General features: G+C 49.1%; 1 protein-coding gene across 7 annotated transcripts in view; it reads left to right on the top strand.

Annotated features, from left to right (window-relative positions):
* Positions 1–12,678, top strand: part of CTIF (cap binding complex dependent translation initiation factor) — a 183,341-nt gene that overhangs the window by 148,066 nt on the left and 22,597 nt on the right. For all 7 annotated transcript variants that reach the window (XM_075077472.1, XM_075077473.1, XM_075077474.1 and 4 more), the window contains one exon: positions 11,452–11,607. In XM_075077472.1, the coding sequence (XP_074933573.1) occupies positions 11,452–11,607 (156 nt within the window). The remainder of the gene's footprint in view (positions 1–11,451; positions 11,608–12,678) is intronic.

Genomic DNA, 12,678 nt, shown 5'->3' with positions numbered 1-12,678 from the left:
TCTATGACCAGGTGACCCGCCTAGTGGATGAGGGAAAGGCTGTGGATGTTGTCTACCTGGACTTTAGCAAAGCCTTTGATACTGTCTCCCACAGCATCCTCCTACAGAAGCTGGCAGCTCATGGCTTGGATGGGTGTACTCTTCGCTGGGTAAAAAACTGGCTGGATGGCCAAGCCCAGAGAGTTGTGGTGAATGGAGCTAAATCCAGTTTGTGGACAGTCACAAGCGGGGTTCCCCAGGGCTCAGTTTTGAGGCCAGTCTTGTTTAATATCTTTATCAATTATCTGGATGAGGGGATTGAGTGCACCCTCAGTAAGTTTGCAGACAGCACCAAATTGGGCAGGAGTGTTGATCTGCTCAAGGATAGGAAGGCTCTACAGAGGGATCTGGACAGGCTGGATCAATGGGCCGAGGTCAATTCTATGAGGTTTAACGAGGCCAAGTGCTGGGTCCTGCACTTTGGGCACAACAACCCCATGCAATGCTACAGGCTTGGGGAAGAGTGGTTGGAAAGCTGCCTGGCAGAGAAGGACCTGGGGGTGCTGGCTGACAGCCAGCTGAACATGAGCCAGCAGTGTGCTCAGGTGGCCAACAAGGAGGCCAACAGCATCCTGGCTTGTATCAGGAATAGTGTGGCCAGCAGGAGCAGGGCAGGGATCGTGCCCCTGTACTCGGCACTGGTGAGGCCGCACCTCTAATACTGTGTTCAGCTTTGGGCCCCTCACTATAAGAAGGACATCGAGGTGCTGGAGTTTGTCCAAAGAAGGGCAACGAAGCTGGTAAAGGGTCTGGAGAGCAGGTCTTCGTGAGGAGCAGCTGAGGGAGCTGGGGTTGTTTAGTCTGGAGAAGTGGAGGCTGAGGGGAGACCTTATCGCTCTCTACAACTACCTGAAAGGAGGTTGTAATGAAGTGGGCGTTGGCCTCTTCTCCCAAGTTACTAGTGATAGAATGAGAGGAAATGACCTCAAGCTGCATCAGAGGAGGTTTAGATTGGACATTAGGAAAAATTTCTTCACTGCAAGAGTGGTCAGGCATTGGAACAGGCTCCCCAGAGAGGTGGTGGCGTCACCATCCCTGGAGGTATTCAAAAAACATGTAGACGTGGCACTTCAGGGCATGGTTTAGGAGACATTGTGGTGTTGGGTTGATGGTTGGACTTGATGATCCTAGAGGTCTTTTCCAACCTTAATGATTCTATGATTCTATGAGATTTGCTCCAATTCAGCGGTAAGCTCTGCTGACCCGTGGGACACGGTGTCTTCCCAGGACGTGGATATGTCTCAATTCTGATGTTTTCCCCTCCATTAGAGAAAAGAAGGCGGTGATAACAAGAATGCAGAGGATTTCCTTTGGGCTGCCTCTTCCCCTCACTCTGCTTTCTCTGCACTCAGAGGGTCATTAAAGAAGATTTTTGCACCAGGACAAAATGGTGTTTGCTGTTTGTGGTGTGCAAACCATGCTACTGCACCCTCCTGGTCATCTGGCAACTGCTAGGTTAACAGCAACACTTTTCTGTTTGCACATCCATCATTATGCTCCCACCTGGGTGCTTTAAACCTCAACTAAATCAATAATTAACTGCTTGTACCTCTGCAGCCCCTAAGGACCTCAGCTACATCACTGGCTAAAGCTGTGATATGCCCATGTTGGGTGGGTAATTGCTGTTGATCACAGATTTGGAGCCAGATGGAGATGTCATGGTGAGACCAGGGGGCAGGAGGTTCAAGTGACCACCCGCTTGGTCACCTCAGGATGTTTGGAGACATGGGAAGTACCCACAGATCCTGTTGGCTCTGGTTATCAGCTGCCTCAGTTACTCAAACCTGAGGAATTTAAAATTCATGGATGTTCCTAATCCTGGGAGCATCTCCTTTAGAAGGACCAGGAGTTTTCTGACCTTACTTTCCCCTTCCTGCCCAAATCCTTTTGAGAGGAATAAGCACTATTTGTGTCTGTCTGATGGCTGCAAGATCTTTGGTGAGTTGTTCTTGTAGAATTGGTCAGTGGCATTTAATGGAAGTTATATATTGTCTGGTGGTCAGCTGATGGGTGGTAGGTGTCCACAGGGTGATGGTCACAGTCCTGGTAACCTGGACATTCACCATGCGATGCATTTTGGAGACCTCTGTGATTAGAAACATTCACAGAGCTGTGGCCATCATGAAACCAGGTCCATGCTGAAGGCTGCCATTAGGGTTTGCTGCTCTTCCCAAAGTGGCAAAAACACCCCAAGAAGAAGCTAGTGTACATTCATCTGGTGCAGATCCAGCTTGGAGGAAATAGCATAATGAAAGTCTGTGAGAGTGAAATGCCTCATGGCTGGGTGAAGCTAGGACCTTTGCGAAGCTGGGCACAGGGTGTCATCTGTAATTTAAAAGCTTTATCTGCTTTAAATGTCAATAGCTCCTTTGTTGGAGTAATAATAATTGCTGTGATTTGCATGTCTCAGTCACATGCCCCAAAGCACTTTGCAGAGGAAGATGAGTAAATTGTTCCCATTTGCCAGCTGGGAAATCAGGATACAGAGGTGATGGGAGCCCACACAGGACTGGAAATAAATCTCAGTCTCCTGTGCTGCGGTTGCCCAGTCCTGCATGGAAGTTGTTGGCTCAAAGCAGGTTTTCTGTCATCATCTTACTCTGCTTTGTCATATTGTCCCTGGGCTGGCGGTAGCATGGGCTGTGGTGGGATCTCAGTATGGTTTGGTCCTCAGGGAGTATCAGCAGGGTGCAGGCAGAGAGGCCTGGAGTGTTGCTGCAGGTGGTTGGAGGAAGAGCAGAGCCCATGGAAAAGCTGATGGTCCCACCTCGTGTCCCACCCTCTCTGGTGGTTTAGTACAGCAAAGGAGCTTCTGTAGTGGTGTCCATGTGGAGTGAGATGTTCCCAATGAAGCTGTGAGTGGTAGTTCTGCTTCAGAGGTGCTCGGTGAGACCCCGAGCATCCATGGGCAGAGGTGGTCGATCACTTCTTGGTGCTGCCACAGGTTTCTCCAGCACCTCCTGAGCTGCTTCTGAGCACCAGTGCTATAAACTACTCATCTTACTGGGTTATGCTCCCCAGAAAGCAAAGCTGCACTCCAGAGCCTCCTCCAAATCAGGACCTAAATACCAGTATTATTTAAATTATAAATGGAATAATACAGCAATGTTAAGTGTGCAAAACATCGTTTATTGGAGCTCTTTCTAGGAGGGAGCAGGTGGAGGGTGTGCTTCTCCAGGAGAGCAACAAGGGATGGATGCTGTCCCAGCCTCTACCTGCCAGCTCCCTCCTCCATCCCATTTTATTTGTCTCAGGCCCTTTCCAAAGAGCCATTTAAGGCTCCAACCTTTTGTAGCACATTGCCAGTAAGATCAAGTATTTAGCACAGCCTCTCTCAGCTTTTTATATAGCGCCTAGCACTGATATCTAAGCATTATATATTTCTGACTCAGTATTTCCTGCCTTTTTGACAATGACTGAGTAAACAGCAGAGCTTCCAGAGGAAGAGCCCTGTGTTTACAGAGCAACAAACCCAAATGTGTCTTTTATTTTTTTTCCATCAGAAGGTGACGATGCTTAAATTAGCCCTCATTTTTATCCCATGCTAAACTTTTGCCCTCTAGCTTGCTGCTGACAGAGTCAGCCATGAGCCGGTGGGCCCAGATCTGGGGAAAAGTTATTTGGGACTCATCTTTAAAAAAGTGTGGCAAACTCCCAAGGGATGAATTTTCAGCTGCAGCTGTCTGGGCTGGAGCAATGGCCTAGATCTGATGGCAAAATGCTGCTTCTCATCCTGCTTGACTCTGCTGCCCACCAAAAATGGTAGAGGATGGATTTTCCTCCTCTCCCATGGCCAGTCCTCTTGGCTCTTCTATCTTGGTCCTGCTCTTGGACCAAGAAAGGATAGTATTGCATGAGCTGCATCTACACTGAGATGAGGAGTGGGCTTTCACTTGGTTGCAAGATTGGAGAGCCCCAAGATAAGGACATTTTCTATTTCCATTGCTGGCAGGAGCTTCAGCCAAGCTTGGAAAGGGTCCAGCAGGGGATGTCAGAGGGTGGGCTGAGCCATGGCCCATCTCTATCATGCATGAACACAGGCCACCCCTGACCTACCCATCACACGTGGTGAGGCCCAATGTGATGAACATGCTTAGCCTTCAGGTTTATGCCCCAAACTTGTGCTGTATGAGAATTCTTTAGAGGTCCCCTTGGCATCCCCCTGCTTGCCACATGGTTTCCCAATGAACTCTTCTCCCAAACCAGGCAGAGAAGGGAGGCCAATCCTGTTACCTGGTATAAATACATTTTATTTTAAACTATAGGCACTGAAGGAAGTTCATCCAGTAAATGCACCCAGATTATCTACAGGCCGGGGCACCCCCAAATTAGTAATACAATTCATGTTTAAAAATACAGCCAAACTGATGAAAGATAATTTACTTACTGCCTTGATATCACCACCTAAGCATGGGGCAAGCCACTCCACAGATTATTTTTGTATAATTCTGTGAGGCATTTCCAGAGCAAATAAAGTTCACTGGGCAGGGCATTGACCTGGCTGGCTGGTTTCAGCGCTCTTCAGCCTCCTCAAGGCTTCTCATCGGTGCTGTGGAGGTCTGTGGGTCAGGGCACAGCTCCATTGGATGTGCCCTGGGCACGTGAGACATGGGTTTTGTTCTCCATTGAGCCATTCTTTGCTGCCAGGAAGCTCTTCACCTCTCCCACATTCTTGGTCTGGCTCATCTGTTTCGGTTGCAAACCCTTTGAAGAAGCAATTAAGTTGCTCTCCACATTCTCCATGCCCAGTGTGATGGGTCGTGGGTCCTGCTGGGAGCATGGCCAACGTGCAGCCAGGTGAATCGCACCTGTAACTCTGTTGACCAAATTACCTAGATAACAGCAGTGGTCTCCTCAAACATGGACACCCCAAGGGAGGTGGGACACCTCTGCACAGGCGGTGTTTGTGTTGGCTTGCCCATTTGCGTGTGCCATGGTACTGGTCAAACCTGCCTGCTGAAAGCCAAATTTAAGGACAAAGCTCCTTGTGCCACCTTCCTGCTGCCCGCTGTGACACTGGTGAAGCACTGCCCTGCAGGGACAAAGCAGATGGGTATCTCAGGATGCTTCAGGACAGCCCTGGTGCTGCAAGTCTGGCTACTGTGGAGGTTCAGCTCCTGGCAATCCCAACTTTTGCCTGTAGGCAGGCATGGTTCAAAAAATGTAATTACTACCTCTGGCAAAGCGCTTCTCCTACTTCATTGAAGGAATCAGTATAACCTCCCCTTTTGCAGAGTACATGCAGATGATATCCTTGTGCACCCAGAGAATTGTTCCATGGGTACTGGCAAAATTTGGCCCAGCCTGAGGCTGCAAATGGAGCAAAATTATTCCAACTACGGTATCATGTTCTGGGTCAATATGTTCACGGTGACCTCTGCATCCATCCCATGTTCTGTCTCCCACTCCCATCCTTCATGGGGGTCCATAAAAGTCTGTACAAACCTTTTGGTGATGTAGAGGGGTTGGGAGAGGACCCCAGTCCCTCCTCTTTTGTAAGGGTCATCTTCTTCAGCTGCAAAATTGGGGGCAGAGTGTTCATTGATGTCTCTGCTGGGTGACAGATAAAAAAAAGAGGGTGCTGGGTGGTGGCACCCCTTCCTGTCCAGCTCCCATCCCAGTCCTGATGAGTTTCATTTGGTGTTTGTTTAATGGAAATTTTTTGGTTGGTTGGTTGGTGGGTTGTTTTGATGGGGTTTTTTACAGAAAATATTTTTTTAAAGAGAAAATGTTGAAGAGTCAGTTTTGTCTTTTGCAAGGCTGTGAAGCGGGATGATGTGTTTAAAGCAGGAATGGGAAGGAAGAGAGTTTCCTGCAGTGGTTTTTATTCTTTCATAGAATCATAGAATCATCAAATGGTTTGGGTTGGAAGGGACCTTTCAAGATCATCTAGTCCAACGCCCCTGCCATGAGCAGGGACATCTGCAACTAGATCAGGTTGCTCAGAGCCCCATCCAGCCTGACCTTGAATGTTTCCAGGGATGGGGCATCGACCACCTCTCTGGGGAATCTTGGGCCAGTGTTTCACCACCCTCATAGTAAAAATTTTTTCCTTATATCCAGTCTAAATCTACCCTCCTTTAGTTTAAAACCATCACCCCTTGTCCTGTCACAACAGCCCTTGCTAAAGAGACTGTCCCCATCTTTCCTATAGTCCCCCTTTAAGTACTGAAAGGCCACAATATGGTCTTCCCGCAGCCTTCTCCAGGCTGAACAACCCCAACTCTCACAGCCTTCCTTCATAGGAGAGATGTTCCAGTCCTCAGATCATTTTTGTGGCCCTCCTCTGGACCTGCTCCAACAGTCCCATGTCCTTCTTGTGCTGAGGGCCCCAGAGCTGGACACAGTACTCCAGGTGGGGTCTCACCAGAGCGGAGTAGAGGGACAGAATCACCTCCCTTGCCCTGCTGCCCATGCTTCTGTGGATGCAGCCCAGGATGTGGTTGGCCTTCTGGGCTGCAAGCACACATTGTGGGCTCGTGTCCAGCTTTTCATCCACCAGTACCCCCAAGTCCTTCTCTGCTCTCAATCCCTCCATCCCCCAGCCTGTATTGATACCAGGGGGCTGCCCCAACCCAGGTGCAGGACCCTGCACTTGGCCTTGTTGAACCTCATGAAGTTCGCATGGGCCCGCCTCTCCAACTTGTCCAGGTCTCTCTGGATGACATCCCATCCTTCCGGTGTGTCAACTGCACCGCTCAGCTTGGTGTCATCTGCAAACTTGCTGAGGGTGCACGCGATCCCACTATGTCATTGATGCTGATATTAAACAGTAGTGGTCCCAATATGGACCCTTGAGGGACACCACTTGTCACCGGTCTCCATCTGGACATTGAGCCATTGACCACTACCCTCTGGATGCGACCATCCAGTCAGTTCCTTATCCACCAAACAGTCCACCCATCAAATCCATCTCTCTCCAGTTTAGAGAGAAGGATGCTGTGGGGGACCATGTCAAAGGCCTTACAGAAGTCCAGATAGATGACATCCGTAGCTCTTCCCTTGTCCACTGATGCAGTCACTCCATCACAGAAAGCCACTAGGTTGGTCAGGCAGGACTTGCCCTTGGTGAAGCCATGCTGGCTGCCTCGGATCACCTCCCTGTCCTCCATGTGCCTTAGCATAGCTAAGGATCTGTTCCATGATCTTCTCCAGCACAGAGGTGAGGCTGACAGGACGGTAGTTCCCAGGGTCCTCCTTTCTACCCTTTTTAAAGATGGGCACAATGTTTCCCTTCTTCCAGTCCCCAGGGATTTCACCTGACTGCCATGACTTTTCAAATATCATGGAGAGTGGCTTAGCAACTACATCAGCCAATTCCCTCAGGACTCTGGGATGCATCTCGTCAGGTCCCATAGACTTATGTATGTTCAGGCTCTACAGGTGGTCATGAACCCAATCTTCCCTTACAGTGGGAGGGGCTTTATCCCCCTGGTCTCCATCCTGCAGTCCATCGGCTTGGGAGGGGTGAGGAGAGACATTACCAGTGAAGACTGAGGCAAAAACGTTGAGCACCTCAGCCTTCTCCTCATCTGTTGATGCTAGGCCACCATTCTTGTTCATTGGGTGGGGTACGCTTTCTTTGACTTTCCTTTCCTGGTTGACATACCTGTAGAAGCCTTTCTTGTTATTCTTTGCATCACTTGCCAAGTTCAGCTCCAGCCACGCCTTGGCCTTTCCTGACCCCATCCCTACACAACTGGGCAGCATCCCTATATTCTTCCCAGGATACCTGTCCCTGCTTCCACTGCCTGTGCAGTTCCCTCTTGCTCTTTAGTTTGACCAGCATGTTTCGACTCAGCTATGTTGGTCTCTTCCCTTCTTTGCCTGATTTCTTACACCTGGGGACTGAGAGCTCTTGTGCTGTATGGAATGCATTCTTAAAGATCTGCTAGCTCTCTTCTATTCCCTTGTCCCTGAGGACTGTTTCCCAGGGGGTCCTGCTGACTAACTCCTTGAAGAGCTGGAAGTGCTTTCCTAAAATTTAGGGTCTTGACTATACTCCTAGCTTTTCCCGTATCCCTCAGGAGTGTGAACTCCACCAGTGCGTGATCACTGCAGCCCAGGCTGCCTCCAATCTTGATGTCACCAATGAGCTCACGTGCATTGGTGACCATCAGGTCCAGTATTGTATCCCCTCGGGTAGGGCTGTCTATTACCTGGCTCAAGAAGTTATCCTCAATGCATTCTAGGAATCTCCTGGATTGCCTACAGCTTGCCATGCTACTTTTCCAGCAGATGTCAGGGTGGCTTAAGTCCCCCAGTAGGACAAGAGCCTGCGAGCATGAAGCCTCCTGGAGCTGGAGGAAGAAGGCTTCGTCAGTAGGCTCCCCTTGATCAGGCAGCCTGAAGCAGACACCAACCACAAGGTTCCCTTTGTTGCCTCTGTCTCTGATTCTTACCCATAAGCTTTCGACCTGCTCATGGTTATTCTTCAGGGACAGCTCTTCACACTGTATTGATTTTTTGATGTAGAGAGCAACGCCTCCTCCCCTCCTTCCTCACCTGTCCCTTCTGAACAGCCTGTAGCCATCAAAAGCCACATCCCAGTCATGGGATTCATCCCACCAAGTCTCAGTAATGGCAACTAGGTCGTAGCTTTCTAGCAGCATGGTAGTTTCCAACTCCTCCTGTTTGTTTCCTATGCTGCGTGCATTAGTGTAGAGGCATTTCATCCAGGCTGTGTCTCCTTATCGGAGCAACCCTTGATACACTTGAGGTGTTTCATGGGAGTTTCCTTGTTGGCTCCTATTACCTCAGGAGCACCCAACTCATCTCTGCAAGACTTCAACTGCGCTGCAGTGCCCCCAGCACGCCCCTGGGCAACAGGTTGAGGACTCATACTAGCAGCCTGTCCCTCTAACCATTATGTATCGTCCCACAGCTTCTCATAGTGCCAGGGGATGGAGAGTTCTCAGGGCATCAAGGAAGAGCTCCAGGGTTCAAAGGTTGCTTTTTGAACCAGGGCAGGGGTGGCCAGTGGGTGACCTTATGGGTGGGTGAGGCTGGAGGTCCCTGTTGGTGCAGACGAGGGGTACAGGATACTCTCGCTTGGGTTTTTTTCTAATTTCTTGACTTTTTAATTTTTTTTAATTTCAGGAGGTCATTTCTCTTTGACTTTTTTTAAATTAAAATTCAAGTGAAAACTCCAGAATGAGTAATTTGGTAACCCTGGGGTGATAACCTGAGCTGGCAAATAACTGTCTCCTCCATCACCGCCCTGGGACTGGCTGGATAATGAAAGGACGAACTCTGCAAACTCCCCCAGAGAGTCTGAAAAGACCCAACAGGATTTGGCTGCAGGTTGGCTTTGGAGTTGCAGACACAGTTGGGCAATTGCCTTATAGAAATGGGTGTAGAGAGGAATTAGTTATCACTGGTTAATAAGTGCCTCGGTTATTTTACAAGTCTTTTTCCTGCATGTGCAAATGTATTTTTTTTTCCTTTTGCAATGAAACATATAAATAGCTCCTGTCTTGGATATTCTGTGCATACAGTTTTGTCATGAATATAATCGTCACACTTTTGCCTGTCTTTCTTTAGCAGCTGCTTTACCTACCTTTGTTTCAAAAGAAAGCTCTCCCATGTGCTGTACAGGGCATGAGAGCGAACTTTGGTGTGGTGGCTTTTATATCTCCCTGGATTTGCAGAGTGCAGCTGCAGGTCAGAGCATTTGCAGCAGCAAAGCCAAGAAGGCCAACAGTATCCTGGGATGCATTAAAAGGAGTGTGGCCACCAGATTGAGAGAGGTTATCCTCCCCCTCTACTCAGCCCTAGTGAGATCACATTTGGAGTACTGCATCCAGTTTTGGGCCCCCCAGTTTAAGAAGGATGTGGAACTCCTTGAGCAAGTCCAGCAGAGAGCTACCAAGATGATCAGGGGACTGGAGCATCTCCCTTATGAGGAAAGGCCGAAAGACTTGGGTTTGTTTAGCCTGGAGAAGAGAAGATTGAGAGGGGATTTCATCAATATCTAAAGGGTGGGTGTCAGGACGATGGGACTAGGCTCTTTTCATTAGTGCCCAACGACAGGCCAAAGGGCAATGGGCACAAGTTGGAATATAGGAAATTCCACCTCAATATGAAAAAAAACTTCTTTCCTGTGTGGGTGGCAGAGCAGTGGCACAGGCTGCCCAGGGAGGCTGTGGAGTCTCCTTCCCTGGAGACATTCAAAACCCACCTGGACATGTTCCTGTGCCCCCTGCTCTAGGTGTGCCTGCTCAAGCAGGGGGGTTGGACAAGGTGATCTCCAGAGGTCCCTTCCAACCCCTGCCATTCTGTGATTCTGTGAAAGCCCTTTGTCTCAGGCAGTAGGAATAAACTAAGATGAAAAAGATATAATTTATTTAGTTGCTGGATTTCAAATGTTGTGCAACCTGCACTGGGAACACACAGTGTTGAGAATGAACTTGTCCTGTTCTTTAATTTTCCCCTACTTAGTGTCTACTATTTTTTAATATCAAGGAAAGGTCACTATGGAGACAGCAAGCAAAGTTGCATGGGACATCTTGCAAGAAGCTCTGCAGCATTGCTGAGAGCCCAGGGAAATCCTCTTGGCGCTGAGAGCGATGCACTCTCTTGTGCCATCCTCTAGAAAGGTTTTTATTTGCTTTTCTGTGTTGCCCCTTGCTCTTTGCCACATGCTCCCAACACACACATCCCTTTTCATATCCTGCCTTTGGGCAAACCCCTTTTTTTCTTCCCAGCTGGAGGACTGATGGGGAAGCAGGTCTCTCCCTGCACACTTCCACCTGATGTTGCTCCATAAATCACATCATTCGAATAATCCTTGGTCATGGCAATCACCAGCTCAGGAGCAGGGTGACCTTTTAATGCCAAGCCCGGGCTGTCCTGATCTTCTTCTGGTTGGGCAGGGAGCCAGTCTCTGCCATAATTTCATGAGACCCCAGGGAGCAGCCAGGCCATTAGGATGCCCCCGGTTGGACACTGGGTCTGCTGAAGATACTGGAATGAATGGGCTGGGTGGGTCCACCTGGACCATCAAGCCCGGCATGGCCACCAGCATTCATTGCCTTTCCCCTGCATTTCATTTAACCTCTTTGTTGCTGCTTTTATTTGATCTTGGCTGTGCATATGGAGAAGAGTCCCTGTGTTTATCTGAGGGGTAGGGCAGGGCACAGGGGACACCATCTCTAGCACAAGCCATGACAGTTATTGCAGGGGTTGCTACTATTTCTACAGTACCTGCTTTCTGGTGGCTTTGCTGTTTTGAAATTCCAGCCACTCTGCGCTGAGTAATCTCCCCACTGTTACTAAAGAGTCAGTCTGTCTGTCTTCCTCCCCCCACCCTGAGTTTCAATTTCCTCCTAATTCTCTCGCTAGACAGCCGTTGCCTCTCCCATGGCGATGTGGCTTTGCTGATGCAGCCTGTTGTCTCTGTCCCTCTTGCAGAAGGATTTCACCATGCGGGAGGAGTTGCAGCAGCGGGACGTGGAACGCTGGCTGGGGTTCATCACCTTTCTCTGTGAAGTCTTTGGCGCCATGAGGAGCAGCACCGGAGAGCCCTTTCGAGTCCTTGTCTGCCCCATTTATACCTGCCTCAGGGAGGTAAATGCCTTCAGAGTTTGTCCATCTCCACCTGCAGGCCAAGCCGTTGCATTGCAGTGCTGAGGCACCCATGATTCGTAGATGTTTGCTTTATGATTCCTAGAGGTTTGCTTTGCCAGGATCAACGCTTCTCACCTCAAAAGTACCTACATCTGCAGGGGTGCTTGGCTTTTCCTCCATATTGTGTTTCTGCTAATTAAAAGCACGTGTTCCAAGCAAGACCCCTTTGTCCAAGGGTTTGCAAAGTCCAACAGTTGGGATTGCAAATCTAACATTTGAGTTTGCACATCCCAGCATCGCGAAACTCCCCACCAAAGGGGCTTAAAAAGCTTCTTAAAAGCAGGTGAAGCCACCTGAATAGATGAGACAGACTGAGGGGAGGGAAGAGGGGGAGAGGTGAAGTCCCATATGTCCTTACTTCCCACCTAGTGCAGCAGAAACCCAGCCCTGCCACCGGGGTTGGGACATTTCAGAACCTGAGCTCCTGATGGGCTCATTTCAGAATTTGCGGGAGTGGCAGAAACCTCGGTGAGGACAAATAGGAAAGGCAACTCAAGTGTTAATGTTCAATCAAGCAGGAGAGGGCTTTCTCCCATCCTGTTTTAAAGCTGGCTTTGTCTCCTGCTGTCTGTAGAAGACTTCCTCAGAAAAATCTGCCTCGTTGCCCAGGGTTGGAGCTGTGAATCTCAAATTGTCAGTAGTGCTTTTGTCGGGCCATAAATAACTCACTGTAAAATAAGTACTCCGCTAGACCTTGGGCAAGGGAAGGATGAAGAAACTGCCAGCGATTACTTTTTTACATGCATGGGAAATTTTCTCTGACTGCAAACACATCATAAACATTTTGTCTTCACAGTAATATTGTGGGTAGGGTTCACAGACGGTTCCTGTAGCAATGAGAAAGAGTCCGGGCATCATGATGAGGCACACATATCCAGAGGAGGAGGTGGCATAGAGATGCTAAGAATAGCCTAACTTCTCAAAAATCTCTGCCCACAGCAGTATGTGTCACCTTATGGGGAATATCTTGGCATCTAGCAAAGTCCCTGTTCCCCTCTGCTTCCCATCACA

Source organism: Phalacrocorax aristotelis, chromosome W, assembly GCF_949628215.1.
Source record: "Phalacrocorax aristotelis chromosome W, bGulAri2.1, whole genome shotgun sequence".
Lineage (NCBI taxonomy): Eukaryota > Metazoa > Chordata > Aves > Suliformes > Phalacrocoracidae > Phalacrocorax > Phalacrocorax aristotelis.
This window is presented reverse-complemented; position numbering and strand designations above follow the sequence as displayed.